The following is a 17,991-nucleotide window of genomic DNA, read 5'->3' on the forward strand; positions in this document are numbered from 1 at the left end:
GGAGTTTTGGGGCAATAATTTTGTAGTACAATATCTGTACCTTAATATTGCATAATTGAATTGTAGACTTTGATATGCTGGTTTCCTGAAATGGAGAAGTTAGATAGTCATTGTACCATTTTATTAAGACAAAGCATGTGCAAATTGTTTTCTTTATGATGTACACATTTAGATAGAATGTTCCACTGAGTAACTCTTAACTGTGTTGTACTTGAAATAGAATGTCTGTTTGCTGTGTTTTTTTTTTTTTTAACACAAAGATGCTCTACTAATGTGATGAAGAAATATTATATAGTTTAAAATACTAGTTGCTTATATGAATATCTTAAACTTTATTCTTTAGTACAACTTTTATTTTCCATTTATAAAGCAGATGGGCAGCAGGAAGGTCATAATAGGAGAAGCACCACCATGAAATGAATTTAAATTGTTTTACTGAATAGACTTCATTGTGCAAACAGAAAGCAAGTCCCTGAAAACCAATTTAATGGTCAGAAAAACTTTAAGGTCTAATACTTCAGTCAATTCCTATGCTTTGTTTCCTGGGACGAGCACAAATAGGCTTCTAATGTATATTTAAAAAGTAAGTTGATGCAATGCTGCACATTTATGGTTCTGCTTAAGAAATTTTGCAGCATTATTAAAGTATTTTTAACATGTTTTGGGTTTACTTTTCACATAAGATAAGAATAAGCTCATTTATATAATTCAAGTTACTGAAATTAAGACAATTTAGTATACTCAAAATAGATGTCACAAAATTTTAAATTCCTTTTTTAAAGATACACAGTGTTACTAATATTCACATATACTTATATTTTTGGTCGATTAGAGGATATTTACTTACTGGCACACTCCTTATTGTCGGAAGATAAATTTAGCGCTTAGAAGAATTGTGTGTGTCTCTTTTACTATACTAAATAGCAATATTATGAAATGATGATAATGATGATGATTATGAGTACAGAAACATTTATTGAGTAATTTAGTATTTTCTATGTGCAAGACAGTATGTAAGCCACTTTACTAAAATATTTAATTGAATATGCTTTGAAGCTCATTATATGTCCATTTTGGAGGTGCTAAATTTGATATTTACAGAGGTTATATAGCTTGACAAGGTCACATTGCTATGAAGAATTTCCTATATTGAATATGATATTATTATCATACTAGCATTACTCCAATGAAGTAACTGTATCTGTTAGCTGATTATAAAGACATAATATTGGCTTTTTATCTACTGTTCTAAAACAAATATAGTATTATTTTTTAGATAAACTCATTCAACTTGACATGCTTTAGAGCTAACTTGTTTTATAGCCCACTCAGGATATTCTGTACAACTTTTTTTTTTAAAAATACAGGGTTAAAATGAATGTTCTAAGATCTTATTCATTATTCTTTTTGCAAATTATTTGAAGAGATTCATTGATCCTTTTTCAAAACAATTTATCTCTTCTACACACAGCCTTTCTCCATACTTGTAATTGAAAATGGAATCATTTTCTAAATGAGAATTTAAGTGAGGTTCTTGTGCTTTCACAACAAAGTATCAACTCAATCATTTATTTATTTTCCATTCACTCTACTTAAATTCTCTCCACCTCTTCACTTAGTACTCGGTAAAGATGATGCCAGTCTGCCATCTCAGGGAGATGGCAGAGAGTTTCTCTCTTTTTAGTCCATATTCACTAGGGAGGTCTTGTGTACCTGAGCCTTAGGAATGAGGACTTTTCCTGTCTCTTTGTCCATCCTCTGTGTTATGGCCAAACTCTGCCTTCTATCTGTAGTTGGTCTTTGTAGGAGTTTCATACTGCTACCTCAGGAGTAGGATACTTCTACTTGCTGTGATGGAATATTAGGCCTAAGATGGTTACCTGTTGATTGGTTTGGCTGTGTCCCCACCCAAATCTCATCTTGAATTCCCACATGTTGAGGGAGGGACCTGTGGTGGGAGGTAATTGAATCATGGGGGCAGGTCTTTCCCATGCTGTTCTCCTGATAGGGAATAAGTCTCATGAGATCTGATGGTTTTAGAAAGGGGAGTTTCCCTGCACAAGCTCTCCTTTTTCTTGCCTGCCACCATCCATGTAAGATGTGACTTGCTCTTTTTGTCTTGCACCATGATAGTGAGGCCTCCCCAGCCAAGTGGAACTGTAAGTCCATTAAACCTCTTTTTCTTCCCAGTCTCAGGTGTGTCTTTATCAGCAGTGTGAAAATGGATTAATACAGTAAATTGGTACCAGTATAGTGGGCATTGCTGAAAAGACCAGAAAATGTGAAAGTGACTTTGGAACTAGGTAACAGGCAGAGGTTGGAACAGTTTGGAGGGCTCAGAAGCAGACAGGAAAATGTGGGAAAGTTTGGAACTCCCTAGAGACTTGTTGAATGGCTTTGCCCAAAGTGCTGATAATGATATGGACAAAGAAATCCAGGCTGAGATGATCTCAGATGGAGATGAGGAACTTGTTGGGAACTGGAGCAAAGGTGACTCTTGTTATGTTTTAGCAAAGAGACTGGCAGTATTTTGCCCCTGTCCTAGAGATTTGTGGAACTTTGCACTTGAGAGAGATGATTTAGGTTATCATCTGGTGGAGGAAATTTCTAAGCATCAAAGCATTCAAGAGGTGACTTGGGTGCTGTTAAAGGCATTCAGTTTCAAAAGGGAAACAGAGCAAAAAGTTTGGAAAATTTGCAGCTTGATGACGTGATAGAGAAGAAAATCCCATTTTCTGGGGAGAAATTCAAGCCAGCTGCAGAAATTTGCATAAGTAATGAGGAGCTGAATGTTAATCACCAAGACAATGGGGAAAATGTCTCCAGGGCATGTCAGAGACCTTTGCGACAACCCCTGCCATCACAAGCCCAGAGGCTTAGGAGGAAAAAATAGTTTTATGGGCTGGGCCTAGGGTCCCTCTGCTGTGTGCATTCTGGGGACTTGGTGCCTTGCATCCCAGCTGCTCCAGCCATTACTAAAAGGGGCCGAGGTACAGCTCAGGCTGTTGCTTCAGAGGATCAAAAGGCAGCTTCCACATGGTATTGAGGCTGCAGGTGCATGGAAGTCAAGAATTGAGGTGTGTGACCTCTGCCTAGATTTTAGAAGATGTATGGAAATGCCTGGATGCCCAGGCAGAAGCTTGTGGCAGGGGTGGGGCTCTTATGGAGAACCTCTGCTAGGGCAGTGTGGAAGGGAAATATGGGGTGGGAGCCCCCACACAGAGTCCCTACTGGAGCATTGCCTAGTGGAGCTGTGAGAAGAGGGCCACTATCTATCATACCCCAGAATTATAGATCCACTGACAGCTTGCACTGTGCACCTGGAAAAACCACAGACACTAAACACCAGTCTGTGAAAGCACCCAGGAGGGAGGGTGTACCTTGTAAAGCCACAGGGGTGGAGCTTCCCAAGACCACAGGAGCCTACCTTTTGTATCAGTGTGACCTGGATGTGAGACATGGAGTCAAAGGAGATCATTTTGGAGCTTTAAGATTTGACTACCCTGCTGGATTTTGCACTTGCCTGGGGCCTGTAGTCCCTTTGTTTGGGCCAATTTCTCCCATTTGGAATGGCTGTATTCACCCAATGCCTGTAGCCCCATTGTATCTAGGAAGTAACTAACTTGCTTTTGATTTTACAGGCTCATAGGTGGAAGGGACTTGCCTTGTCTCAGATAAGACTTTGGACTGTGGACTTTTGAGTTAATGCTGAAAAGAGTTAAGATTTTGGGGGACTGTTGGGAAGGCATTATTGTGTTTTGCAATGTAAAACATGAGATTTGAGAGGGGCCGGGTGTGCAATATGGTTGGCCCACCCAAATCTCATCTTGAATTCCCATGTGTTGTGGGAGGGACCTGGTGGGAGGTAATTGAATCATGGGGGCAGGTCTTTCTTGTGCTGTTCTCATGGTAGTAGATAAGTCTCATGAGATTTGATGGTTTTAAAAAGGGGAGTTTACCTGCACAAGCTCACTTTTTTTGCCTGCTGCCATCCATGTAAGATGTGTTTGCTCCTCCTTGCCTTCCTCCATGATTGTGAGCCCTCCCCTGCCATGTGGAACTGTGTGGAACTGTAAGTCCATTAAACCTCTTTTTCTTCCCAGTCTCAAGTATGTCTTTATGTGCAGTGTGAAAATGGACTAATACACCTCTCCATCCATCAGGGGTAGAGAGTTTTACTTTTCCTTCACTTGCAAAGTATCTTTGCCTGTGCCTGTGTGTTGCCCTTTCCCCAGGGGCCTCAGAAGTAGGCATTAGTTTGTGCCTTTTCTGAAGCATGCCTGGGTCTTGAGGCCCCCATTCCAGGCCTGAGCTCCCACATAACATTTCTAGACACTTTCTGGGCTAAAAGGGACCCCACTGCCTTAAAGGGAAGAATCTGATCTTGGCATGATTTACCTTCATAAGAATGTCATTATGTAATGATAAAGCAGTCAATTCAGCAAGAGGATATAACAATTGTAAATATATATGCACCCAACACTAGAGCACCCAGATATGTAAAGCAAATATTATTAGAGCTAAAGAGAGAGAGAGATCGCAATACAGTAATAGCTGGAAACTTCAACATCCCACTTTCAGTATTGGACAGGTATTCCAGACATAAAATCAACAAACATCAGACTTAATCTGCACGATAGAACAAATGAACTTAATAGATATTTCCATTCTCAATGATAGACTATATGTTAGGTTACAGAACAAGTTTTAAAACATTCAAAAATTGAAATAATATCAAATATCTCTGACCACAATGGAATAAAACTATAAATCAACAAGAATAATAATTTTGGAAACCATACGAACACATAGAAATTTAACAGTATGCTCCTGAATGACCAGTGGATCAGTGAAGAAATTAAGAAGAAAACGGAAAAATTTCTTGAAACAAATGATAATGGAAACACAACATACCATAATCTATGGGATACAGTGAAAACAGTACTAACAGGGAAATTTGTAGGCACTTACATAAGTGCCTACATCAAAAAAAGAAGAAAAACTTCAAATAAATTACCTAATGATTCATCTTAAAAAGCTAGCAAAGCAAGAGCAAACCTAACCCAAAATTAGCATAAGAAAAGAAATAAAAAGGAACAGAATAGAAATAAATGAATTTGAAATGAAGAAAGCAATACAAAAGTCAAGGAAACAAAAAATGTTATTCTTTTGAAAAGATAAACAAAATCAACAAATCCTTAGGCAGATTAAAGCACAAAAAAGGAAATGACCCAAATAAGTAAAATCAGATGGAAAAGGAAACATTACAACTGGGATTGCAGAATGTCAAAGGATCATCAGTGGCTACTATGACCAACTACATGCCAATAAATTGGAAAATCTAGGGGAAATGGATTAAATTCCTATACAGATACAAGCTACCAGAATTAAACCATGAAGAAATCCAAAATATGAACAGAACAATAACAATGAACAAGATTGAAGCTGTAATATGAAGTCTCCCAGTAAAGAAAATAACAGGACCTGATGGCTTCACTGCTTAATCGTACCAAACATTTAAAGAACTAACACCAGTGCTACTCAAACAATTCCAAAAAATACAGGAAGAGGGAATTTTTCCAAACTCATCTACAAGGCCCATATTACCCTGATACCCAAACCAAAGACACATCTAAAAAGAAAACTACAGGCCAATATCTCTGACGTTGATTCAAAAATCAACAAAAATACCAGCCAGCCGAATTCAACAATATATTAAAAAGATAATTCATCATGACCAAGTGGGATTTATTCCAGGGATGCAAAGATGATTCATCATATGCGAGTTAATCAATGTGATACATTACATCAAAAGAATGAACAAAAACCATATGTTCATTTCAATTAATGCTGAGAAAAATTTAATACAATTCAACATCCCTTTATGATAAAAACTCAAAAAATTTGGTATAGAAGGAACATACCTCAACACAATAAATACTATCTATGTCATACCACAGTGTCATACTGAATAGGGAAAACTTAAAATCCTTTCCTCTAAGATCTGAAACATGAAAAGGATGCCCACTGTCACCACTATTATTCAATGTAGTAGTGTAAGTCCTAGCAATCAGACAAGAGAAGGAAATAAATGGCATATAATTGGAAAGGGAAAAGTCAAATTATCCTTGTTTGCAGATGATATGATCTTATATTTGGAAAAACCTAAAGCATCCACCAAAAAAATCATGAGAACTGATAAATTCAGCAAGGTTTCAGGATACAACATCAACATACAAAAATCAGTAGCATTTCTATATGCCAACAGTGAAGAATCTGAAAAAGAAATTAGAAAGTAATCCAACTTACAATAGCCATAAATAAAATTAGATAGGAAGTAACTTAAGCAAATAAATGAAATATCTCTACAATGAAAACTATAAAACACTGATGAAAGAAATTGAAGAGGACACAGCAACATGGAAAGACATTCCATGTTTATGGGTTCTAAGAATCAATATTGTTAAAATGTCCATACTACCCTAAGCAACCTACATATTCAGTGTGACCCCTATCAAAATACCCATGAGATTCTTCACAGAAATAGAAAATACAATCCTAAAATTTTTATGGAATCACAAAAGATCCAGAATAGGCAAAGCTATCCTAAGCAAAAAGAACAAAACCAGAGGAATCACATTACCTGACTTTAAATTATACTACAGAAATATAGTAACAAAAACAACATGGTACTGACATGAGACCAAACACATAGACCAATGGAACAGAATAGAGAACCAGAAACAAAGCCACATACCTATAGTGAACACATTTTTGACAGAGGTGCCAAGAACATACATACTGGAAAAGACAGTCTCTTCAATAAATGGTGCTGGGAAAACTGGATATCCATATGAAGAAGAATCAAACTGGAACAGTATGTGTTATCATATGCAAAAATCAAATCACAATGAAACTCCTAAGAGAAAACTAAAAGAAACTCTCAATGACATTGGTCTAGGCAGAAATTTCTTGAGTAATACCCTACAAGCACAGGCATCCAAAGAAAATAATGGACAAACGGGATCACATCAAGTTAAAAAGCTTCTGCATAGAAAAGGGAATAATCAACAAAGTGAAGAGACAAACCCATAGAATGGGAGAAAATATTTGCAAATGACTCATCTGATAAGATACTAATAACCAGAATATATAAGAAACTATAGGAAAAAAGTCTAATACTCCAATTAAAAAAATGGACAAAAAATTTGAACAGACTTTTCTCAAAAGAAGACATACAAATGGCAAACAGGTATATGAAAAAGTGCTCAACATCATTGATCATCAGGCAAATATCAATCAAAACTATGATGAGCTGTCATCTCACCCCAGTTAAAATGGCTTTTATCCAAAAGATAGGTAATAATGCTGGCAAGGATATGGAGAAAAGGGAACCTTTGTACACTGTTGGTGGGATTGTAAATTAGTATAACCACTATGAAGAACAGTTCGCAGTTCCTCAAAAATCTAAAAATAGATCTACCATATGATCCAGCAATCTCACTGCTGGGTATATACCCAAAAGAAAGGAAATCAGTATATCAAAGAGATATCTGCACTCCCATGTTCGTTGCAGCACTGTTCACAATAGCCAGGATTTGAAAGCAACCTAAGTGTCCATCAGCAGATGAATGGATAAAGGACATGTAGTGCATATATGTAATGGAGAACTATTCAACCATAAAAAAGAATGAGATTCTGTTAAGTGAAATAACCCAGGCATGGAAAGACAAATTTCACGTGTTCTCATTTATCTGTGGGATCTAGAAATCAAAACAATTGAACTAATGGAGATAGAGAGTAGAAGGATGGTTGCCAGAGACTGGGAAGGGTAGTGGGTGGGTGTGGGTGAGGCAGGGATGGTTAATGGGTACAGAAAAAATTAGTGAGAATGAATAAGACCTAGTATTTGTTAGCACAATAGGGTTACTGTAGTCATAACTTAATTGTACATTTAAAAATAACAAAGTAAAATTGGATTTTTTGTAACAGGATAAATGCTTAAGGGGATGGATGCTCTATTTTCCGTGATTATTACACATGCATGCCTGTTTCAAAATATCTCATGTACCCCATGAATATATACATCTACTATGTACCCGCAAAAATTTTAAAAAGTAATAATTAAAAATTATATTTTCATTTAGCAATATAGATAAATGGTTAAAACTAGAAGTTCATAATATTTTGGAAGAGATGAAAGTATGCAGATAACCAGACAATTCAAAAAGGGTTGTCACAAACAATGAACTGTTCCCAAAGAATCTCATAATGAACTTGAGAAAATTACATCCTTATCTACAATCTAAAAACTGGAAGATGGACATGTATTCCTATTTTAAATATAGGCTTTATTGTTGTTGAGATGCAGAACTGTCCTAAATTTCACTGTCTTTTTTGTTAAAGTGAATATATGTAAGTCTTACACTAACACTAAAAAATACACTATATATATATAAAGGAAAATAACCATTAATTTTCGTTTTTGCAGCAGAGACATCTTGACCAGAAGCAATACAATCACAAATTAGAAAAGATAAAAAGCACTTCATTCAATATCAGTATCTATATTATTTCTCAATTTATGTTGTCAACTTATATTATTTGTCAAATTATATTCTTGATATACACACATGGGTTAAAATCAGAAAAGAATAAATTGTTCAATCATTAGTATATTCCTCAGATGATTTTTCAAGACTGAATGTTTGAATCAGTAATTTCTTGCACATACAAGATTGTTGGCATGAAAATGAGGTTGAGGTTTAGGTGGAGAAAGTTCACCATGAGTATTGTGAGTCACCTGAACGTTGTTTATGTACATGTAATGAAAACCACAAAATTGGCAGTAAAATCAAGAACAGTAGAGGTCATTTTTTAAAAAATAGGGTGTGCTGGGAGGTGGGGAGAAAGAAACTTAGGGGGTGGGAGCAGCCAAGTTGACCAAATAGAAACAGCTCTACTCTGTGGCTCCCACCAAGAAGGATGAAAACAGCAAGTGAATTCTGAATCTTCAATTGAGGTATGAAGCTTTTCTCATTGGAACTGACTAGGTGGTTGGCGCAACCCAGGGAGAGCAAGGAAGAGCATCAAGGGCCCACCCAAGGGCTGCATGGGCAAAGGAAGCTTTCTCCCCCAGCCAAAGGAGGCAGTGAGGGATTGTGCTACCCCTCCCTGAAAACCTTGCTTTTGTCATGGATCCTTGCAACCTGCAGATCAGGAGTTCCCCTTGCGAGCCCACACCACCAGGGCCTTGGGTCCCAAGCACAGAACTGTAAAGACATGGCAGCTGCTTGGGTGGCTGGCAGTTTGAGCAGGCATCAAGACACAGGAGTATTTGCATACTCTGGCTCTGGGAACTCCCATAAGGCAGGATATCTGTCCACTCATGTGGGAAGGGGGCTGAAGCCAGGGGGCCAAGTGGCCTCACTTCCACAGAACCCCACAAGCTAAAATACACTGGTTTGGAATCCCTGCCAGCCAATGCAGCAGGCCAGCGACTGCCTAAGAAGACTTAATTCTCAGGGCAGGAGGGTTGGCCACCATCACTGTGGCTCCAGTTGGCCATTGTCCCCTGCAGTAGGTGCCAGTGAGACTGGGTGGTCTGGACCAGGAGCAGTTCCCCACAGCACAGCACAGCAGCTGTGTCAGTTCATAGCTAGACTGCTTCCTTAAGCGGAACCGTGATCCATTTCTTCTCACTGGGTGAGGCCTCTCTGTGGGAATTTCAGCATCCCTAGACAGGAGTTTATGAACAGAACTTTGATATCCCTGAGAGGAGCCACTAGGAGGGGCAGCTGCGGTATCATGGATCAGTGGTCTTTTTCTTTTCTGCCTGCTAGCTCTGGAGAGTCAGGGGAGCCCAGATGAGGGTGCAGCACACCCACTCCACCAAGGAGCAGTCAGACTGCTTTTTTAAGCAGGTCCCTGATCCCACTCCTGCTGACTAGGTGAGACCTCCCAACAGGAGTCCACAGATACCTCATACAGGAGAATTCCAGCCGGCATCAGGTTGGTGCCCCTCTGGGACACAGCTCCCAGAGGAAGGAGCTGGCTGCCATCTGTGCTGGTCTGTAGCCTTTGCTGGTGATACCTCCAGTGGTGGGAGGGACCCAGACAAATAGGATTTAGAGTGGACCCCCAGCAAACTGCAAGAGCCCTATAGAAGAGGGGCCTGACTGCTAAAAGAAAAACAGAAAACAACAACAACATCAATGAAAAGGACCCTACAAAAACCCATCCAAAGGTCAGCAACCTCAAAGATCAAAGGTAGATAAACTCATGATGATGAGAAAGAATCAACACAAAAATCCTGGAAACTCAAAAAGCCAGAGTGCCTCTTCTCCTCCAAATCATTGAAACATGTCTCCAGCAAGGCACAGAACTGGACTGAGGCTGAGATGGATGAATTGACAGAAGTAGACTTCAGAAGATGGGTAATAATGAACTTCACTGAGCTAAAGAATTATGTTCTAACTCATTGCAAACAAGCTAAGAACCATGATAAAACATTACAGGAGCTGTTTACCAAAATAACTAGTATAGAGAGGAACATAAATGACCTGATTGAGCTGAAAAACACAACACGAGAACTTCACAATGCAATAACAAGCGTCAATAGCCAGAGACCAAGCAGAAGAAAGGGTATCAGAGCTTGAAGACTATCTTGCTGAAATAAGACAGGCAGACAAGAGTAGAGAAAAAAAGAATGAAAAGGAATGAAACAAACCTCTGAGAACTGTGCGATTATGTTAAAAAACCAAACCTATGACTGATAGGAATACCTGAAAGAGACAGAGAGAATGGAACCAAGTTGGAAAACACTTCAGGATATCATCCAGAACTTCCTCAACCTAGCAAGACAGGCCAATGTTCAAATTCAGGAAACCCAGACAACCCCAGTAAGATACTCCATGAGAAGATCAAGCAAAAGACACATAATCATCAGATTCTCCAGGGCTGAAATGCAGGAAAAAATGTTAAGGGCAGCCAGAGAGAAAAGCCAGGTTACCTATAAAGGGAAGCCCATCAGACTAACAGTGGATCTCTGCAGAAACCATTCAGGGGGCCAATATTCGACATTCTTAAAAGAATTTCCAACCTAGAATTTCATATCTGGTCAAACTCAGCTTCATAAGTGAAAGATAAATAAAATATTTTTCAGACAAGCAAATGCTGAGGGAATTCATCACCACCAGGCCTGCCTTGCAACACTCCTGAAGGAAGCACTAAATATGGAAAGGAAAAACCATTACCAGCCACTACAAAAACACACTGAAGTACACAGACCAGTGACAATATGATGCAACTACATAAACAAGTCTGCAAAATAACCAGCTAGCATCACAATGACAGGATCAAATTGATACATAACAATATTAACCTTAAATGTAAATGGACTAAATGCCCCAATTAAAAGATGCAGAGTGGCAAGCTGGATAGAGTCAAGATTCACTGGTGTGCTGTATTCAAGAGACGCATCTCACATGCAAAGACACACATAGACTCAATCCCATTACTGGGTATATACCCAAAGGAATATAAATCATTCTGTTACAAAGACACATGCATGTATATGTTCACTGCAGCACTATTTACAATCACAAAGACATGGAATCAACCCAGATGCCCATCAATGATAGACTGGATAAAGAAAATTTGGCACATATACACCATGAAATACTATGCAGCCATAAAAAGGAATGGGATCATGTCCTTTGTAGGGACATGGATGGAGTTGGAAGCCATTATCCTCAGCAAACTAACGCAGTGACAGAAAACTAAACACTGCATGTTCTCACTTATAAGTGGGAGCTGAGCAATCAAAACACATGGACACAGGAAAGGGAACCACATGCACTGGGGCCCGTTGGGGTGGGGTATGTGGTCTGGGGAGGTGGAGCGTTAGGAAAAATAGCGAACGTATGCTGTGCTTAATACCTAGGTGATGGGTTGATAGGTGCAGTAAACCCCTGTGGCACATGTTTACCTATGTAACAAACCCTCACAACTTGCACCTGTGCCCCAGAACTTAAAAGAAAAGAAGAAACTTGGAAGAATGGATCAGAGACCTTGCACCATATGCCCCATGTAATTTGATCTTGCATCAAGAAGTCGTTAATCAACATATGCTTCCTTGAGAGCCTTACTTTATCTCATAAACGTCTTTGGTAGCATCCCATACACTGCTTCTCAGTGACTGAGTTCTGACACCGCTTAAAGCAGAAATCTGTTCATGTGCGTTTATTTTATGTGAATCAAAATTTTGAAATAATTGTGACCCAGAGAAGTAGATTTCTTCTGTTTCAATCCTAGTATGAGGTATCAGTCCATTTTTCAGAATGGAAATGTGACAGTGTCAATGCTGTAGCACTTTGTCAGTTATCTGAGGCTGAGAACTACTTTTTCATTATAAATTATATTTCACATTATTATATTGAAACTAATATATTATGGAGGTAAGTGAAACATTCTCATTAAATTTTCACATAGAACCTGGGCTTAGAAAGAATGCTTTCGCTTGCTTTATGCCAGAGGTTTGCAGAAGATATATCAAGTTGAAAAATTTTTCTGTATTACAGCACTGATATTGAAGACCATTCTCATCAAGCTATGAATTATGTAGTAATCAGATCCACTGATGATATATATTTATTTAATATATACCATAAAATCTTGGTTTTCTAGAATTCATATGCTTTCTTTTCCTAATTATCAGAACTGAATAATCTAGTATATTCTCTTTAACTTTACATTCTAGGAAGTTCAGATTTAAATTCCATAGTCTTTATTTTTAATAATTTTGAATTGTCGTGTTTCATATATTTCAACTTTCCAAGCCAAACAAGTTCTCTTCGGAAGTAGATGGTTTATACTTTGGACATGCTCTGGCAGCATATCTTTAATTTTCATTTACTTAGATGAAATGTAGATGAATCATATTTTTGGAACTACAGGTTTTGCCATTTCATCCTTCACCCCCACACCTAATATGACCTTATACAAATTATGTTTGTTGAGAATCATCAATGAGAATTATAGCAAAATACTTGTTTTCCTATTATCTTTTGAATGGCCCAATACTGGATTTGAACTCAAGACTAAATGATTTTTCGAAAAAGAATTAGCAGTGATTTATGAAGTTACTATTTTTTTTCAGCAAAGCTAGAGAAGATCTGCTGAAAATTCAGAAAGAACGTGATTTTCATCGAATGCATCACAAGCGAATAGTCCAGGAAAAAAACAAATTAATTAATGACCTCAAAGGGTAAGCTTATATTTGTTGGCATATTTATTAAAGAGTTATTTAATACATGTTAAGTAATTTGATTATGACAGAAAGTTTTAGACAAAGTTATTAATTCCACATTTATTGAGCATAAGATGAGTAAGTTGCGACCCTTGCTGTCAAGGGTCCCAGAAAATATTTGTGTGTGTGAAGTGGGAGGAGTTAAGCAGAAATATACTGAAATACACTGCATCGTTGCTATGCCACCCAAGAGGACCATCATCCCAATACGACTGGAGTGTGAGAGGGCTCAAGGATTTATTTCCACAGGAATTAAATTCTCAAGTATGAGTAAGAGTAGACAGTGAGGAAGTGGGGTCAGCACAGTGCTCTTGGCAGATAGTACATCCTCTGCAATTGCACCAAGACATGAAAAAACATGGTATGTTCATCAAATTGTGTGCATAGAGAGTAAAGTGCAGCTGTGGTATTGCAGGGATAGGGGACATATCGCTAAATGACTGTGAATTTATAAGTCTTTTAGAAATTATTGCGAAGGCATTATTGAGATTTACTTTCTTTCCTTCTTTACGTTCCTCCCCTACAAAAACAAGAACATAAATTTACAATCCTTAAATAAAATTCCATTTTGCTTGCTCTAGGGCAGTGCTATCCAACAGAACTTTTTGTCATGATATAAATACTCTGTATCTGTACTGTCTAATACAATAGCCCCTAACCATTTATATTTAAAAATATACCATACTTGTTCAAATTCCTAATATGTTTAAAGGGAATACTTTTAACATAAAATTCATCATTTTAGATTATATGTTTTTTCATATTTCATTATTTCAGGCACCCTGGTAAAGAAGCACACATTACTTTGTAATACAGCTACACTTGGTGTATACTCAGATAGCCTTTATTTCTTCATTTAATCATTAAGAAAAACATCTCCATTTAACAATCTGGATGAATCACTAAAGCTGATTTTATAAAGACCTAAAACAAAACTTCAATGATGCCATCAAGTCACAAAAAAGCTGGGTATCAAGTTAATCAGTCAATCACAGTGAATACTTTGCCTGATAGCTGCGCTATTGCATAATAAATCAGCTATAGGATAGAGTGTTTTGATGCCAGGCAAAGTTGGGGTCTGAGATCTCTTATGTCATATTTTACCCAAATACATTAATAGTGTATCCATATTTCCTTTCATTATAAACCATTAAATGTTTACCTTATTTTTTTTGTAAATTTTTCAACTAGTTTGATAATAAATTTTACAGTGTTTCTTTTTTCTTTGTTTGTTGTTTTGTTTTGCTTTTTAGAGTCAGATTCTCATTCTGTCACCCATGTTAGAATGCAGTAGTGAGATTAAGGCATCCTGTAGCCTCCAACTCCTGGGTTCAAGCAATCCTTCCACCTCAGCCTTCTGAGTAGCTGGGTCTACAGGTGCATGCCACCATACCCAGCTAAATTTTTTTATGTTTTAATTTTTTAGTAGCGATGGGGGTCTCACTTTGTTGCTCAGGTTGGTTTTGAGGTCCTGGGCACCAGTGATCCTCTCAGATTGGCCTCCCAAAGTGTTGGAATTACAGGCATGAGTGACCAAGCCTGGCCTGTATTTCCCATTTAACACAAGTGTCTTATTATGAACGTACTTATTTTCAGAATTATCTATAGCTAATATTAGAACTTGCAAACAGATGAATTATGAAGTACTTATGGACTTTATAAAATAGACACACCCTTTAAAATGGATTAAACAGAATTTCTCTAGATGTTGTTTCCTTGTTATAGTCCAGTGAAGTTCTATGTGTTGTTAATTCTTTTAACAGAAGATAGTCAAGCCATATCTCATGAATGAGTTAAATTCCAAAGTTAGTTAAAAAAAGGGAAATTTTGTCATCAATATTTTCTTTAAAATTCTTCAACCATCCACAGATTACAGTGTACATGGTTTTGTGTATACAATTCTATATCTGTGTGTTTTATGTATTTATAAATATGCAATGTTTATGGAGATTATAGTATGCAGCAAAGTGTATATATATATATTACATATATATATAAACACACACTAAGCTAATCAGAAAGGAGGATAGAACTGTACATACTACCTAAATTTTAATTTTTGTTACTTTTTCTGAGTGTCGTATTAATACACGTTAAATGTATATATAATGCAACTGCATTTTAATACTTAATTTCTATTGCTATCATCAATGAAGTATAATGTGATATCCAAATTAATGACTTTTATAAATACTGCTATGAAAATATAGAAAATGAAAAGCTCTGTTTTAATTATTAATGGAATAAAATATTATTCTTTTGGAGGACTTTTGGGGAATTTCTGCTTTGGGCTATGTCATTGTAAAAAGTATAGAAATAGCTCTCCAACTAGTACTGGACTAGCTCCCCAAATGTAAGGAACTACAAGACTGGACAAAATATGTGAGGCAGTTTTTTTTTTTAAGATGGTGGAAAATTGGCAAAGCAGGACCGCGATGCCTAAGAAAAAACAAACACAAAATGAGCAGGATGATCAACCTACATATCTTCCTGAAGGTTCTTTTCAGCCCACAGTTTGACCAGATATAACCCAAGCAGAGCATGGTGGTTTTTGGAGCTGAGGAGGCAGAGATCAGAGTTCAGGGCTGCAGAGATAGCTGAAACTTGCAGCATGGTGTACACGGAAGGAGGTACATGAAATGTAGCTTAAGAAATATCTGTAATGGTTCTCTTCAGTCTTTGGCCACGTAACTAACTTGTGGAAGTATAGGATGAGAGAACACAAAACCTGGCAGGAAACAGCACCTGGGAAGCTATGAGCAAAATAGAGATTCCAGAGGTTGCACAGTGCTGGGAGATGTAGGAGTTCTGACCAGCCACAAGGGAAGTAACCTCACTGAATACTCTGAACATTTACTTAATATCCTCCACAAGCCATGCCATAGAAGCAGACCTAGTTGGTCCTAGACAAAGTGCTGCTTTAGACTTTTTCTCCAAAAAGCTTAAAGGTAAGCTTTGAAAAACTCAAGCTGATTCACTGGGAAATTAACTGTCAGAAAATAACTCTTTAAAGGAAGAAAACAAAATTCAGACAAGTGTATGTCCAATATATGATAAATAAATAAAGTTTATATGTATTGATTTATCTATAGATATATCTAGAAGCAGGAAGACATGTCCTATAATCAGGAAAAAGCAGAAACAGACACAGAGAAAAGAGAATTACAGAATTAGCAGACAGGGACTTTACAACAGTTATTATGAAATGCTTAGAGTTTTAAAGAAAATGGTGACTATAAGGAGTGATAAACAGAATTAAACTGAAATTCGATAAGTGAAAAAAGCATAATATGCAAATGAAAAATTTACTAATAGGTCTTAGAAGATTGGACATTGCCAATGGAAAGATCAATGAACATGAAGACAGGAAGATGGAAAATGATCCAACTGGTGCACAAAGAGAAAAAAGCTGAAAAGAAATGAGCAGGGAGTCAAAGAAAAAGACTGAAAAAACATAAATAGAACCTCTGGAACAATATCAAATAGTCCATCATAGGTGTATTTGAAATCCAAGAAGTGGCTGGGCATAACCTTCCCCATTCTGCTAGCTTATTCCAATTGTTAAGTATACAAATTCAAATTATTTACTCAGAAAGACTGGAATAGATCACTGGGTGCTTACATGAACCAAATATGCTGTGAGCAGACTTTAGCCAGGACCCTACTTATTTTCTGTTCCCCTATAGACTCCCATTCTAACAGAGGGGTCTTGATTCTGCTTTAGGTTTCTGAATTTGAATGAAAACTTCTTAAAATATCTTTCCCCAGTAAATAGCCACTCAACTAAATAGCCAGGGGTAATTTGCAGAAAAATTGAGGCTATTTATAACAGTATATAATTGCTATGGTGTTATGGAGTGCTTCCTCTACTATCTGCCAGGGTAGCTCCAGCATCTCGACTTCACAGTGTTGGCTATCTTTTTCCACGTTTCTAAGGACCACCCTAGAAGTGAATATACCTTATTCACTGGAGTTCTTTTTTTTTGTTATTATACTTTAAGTTTTAGCATACATGTGCACAACGTGCAGGTTTGTTACATATGTATACATGTGCCATGTTGGTGTGCTGCACCCATTAACTCGTCATTTAACATTAGGTATATCTCCTAATGCTATCCCTCCCCACTCCCCCGACCCCACAACAGGCCCCGGTGTGTGATGTTCCCCTTCCTGTGTCCATGTGTTCTCATGTTCAGTTCCCACCTATGAGTGAGAACATGCGGTGTTTGTTTTTTTGTCCTTGCGATAGTTTGCTGAGAATGATGGATTCCAGCTGCATCAATGTCCCTACAAAGGACATGAACTCATCATTTTTTATGGCTGCATAGTATTCCATGGTGTATATGTGCCACATTTTCTTAATCCGTTCCATCATTGTTGGACATCTGGGTTGGTTCCAAGTCTTCGCTATTGTGAATAGTGCTGCAATAAACATATGTGTGCATGTGTCTTTATAGCAGCATGATTTATAATCCTTTGGGTATATACCCAGTAATGGGATGGCTGGGTCAAATGGTATTTCTAGTTTTAGATCCCTGAGGAATCGCCACACTGACTTCCACAATGGTTGAAGTAGTTTACAGTCCCACCAACAGTGTAAAAGTGTTCCTATTTCTCCACATCCTCTCCAGCACCTGTTGTTTCCTGACTTTTTAATGATGGCCATTCTAACTGGTGTGAGA

At 37.5% G+C, this 17,991-nt stretch overlaps 1 protein-coding gene across 3 annotated transcripts in view; it reads left to right on the forward strand.

Moving 5' to 3' along the window:
- SPAG16 (sperm associated antigen 16) overlaps positions 1-17,991 on the forward strand; it is a 1,147,205-nt gene that overhangs the window by 45,709 nt on the left and 1,083,505 nt on the right. For all 3 annotated transcript variants that reach the window (XM_004092023.2, XM_003254035.3, XM_003254036.3), the window contains one exon: positions 13,160-13,267. In XM_004092023.2, coding sequence (XP_004092071.1) covers positions 13,160-13,267 — 108 coding nt within the window. The remainder of the gene's footprint in view (positions 1-13,159; positions 13,268-17,991) is intronic.

This window comes from Nomascus leucogenys, chromosome 22a (assembly GCF_006542625.1).
Source record: "Nomascus leucogenys isolate Asia chromosome 22a, Asia_NLE_v1, whole genome shotgun sequence".
NCBI lineage: Eukaryota > Metazoa > Chordata > Mammalia > Primates > Hylobatidae > Nomascus > Nomascus leucogenys.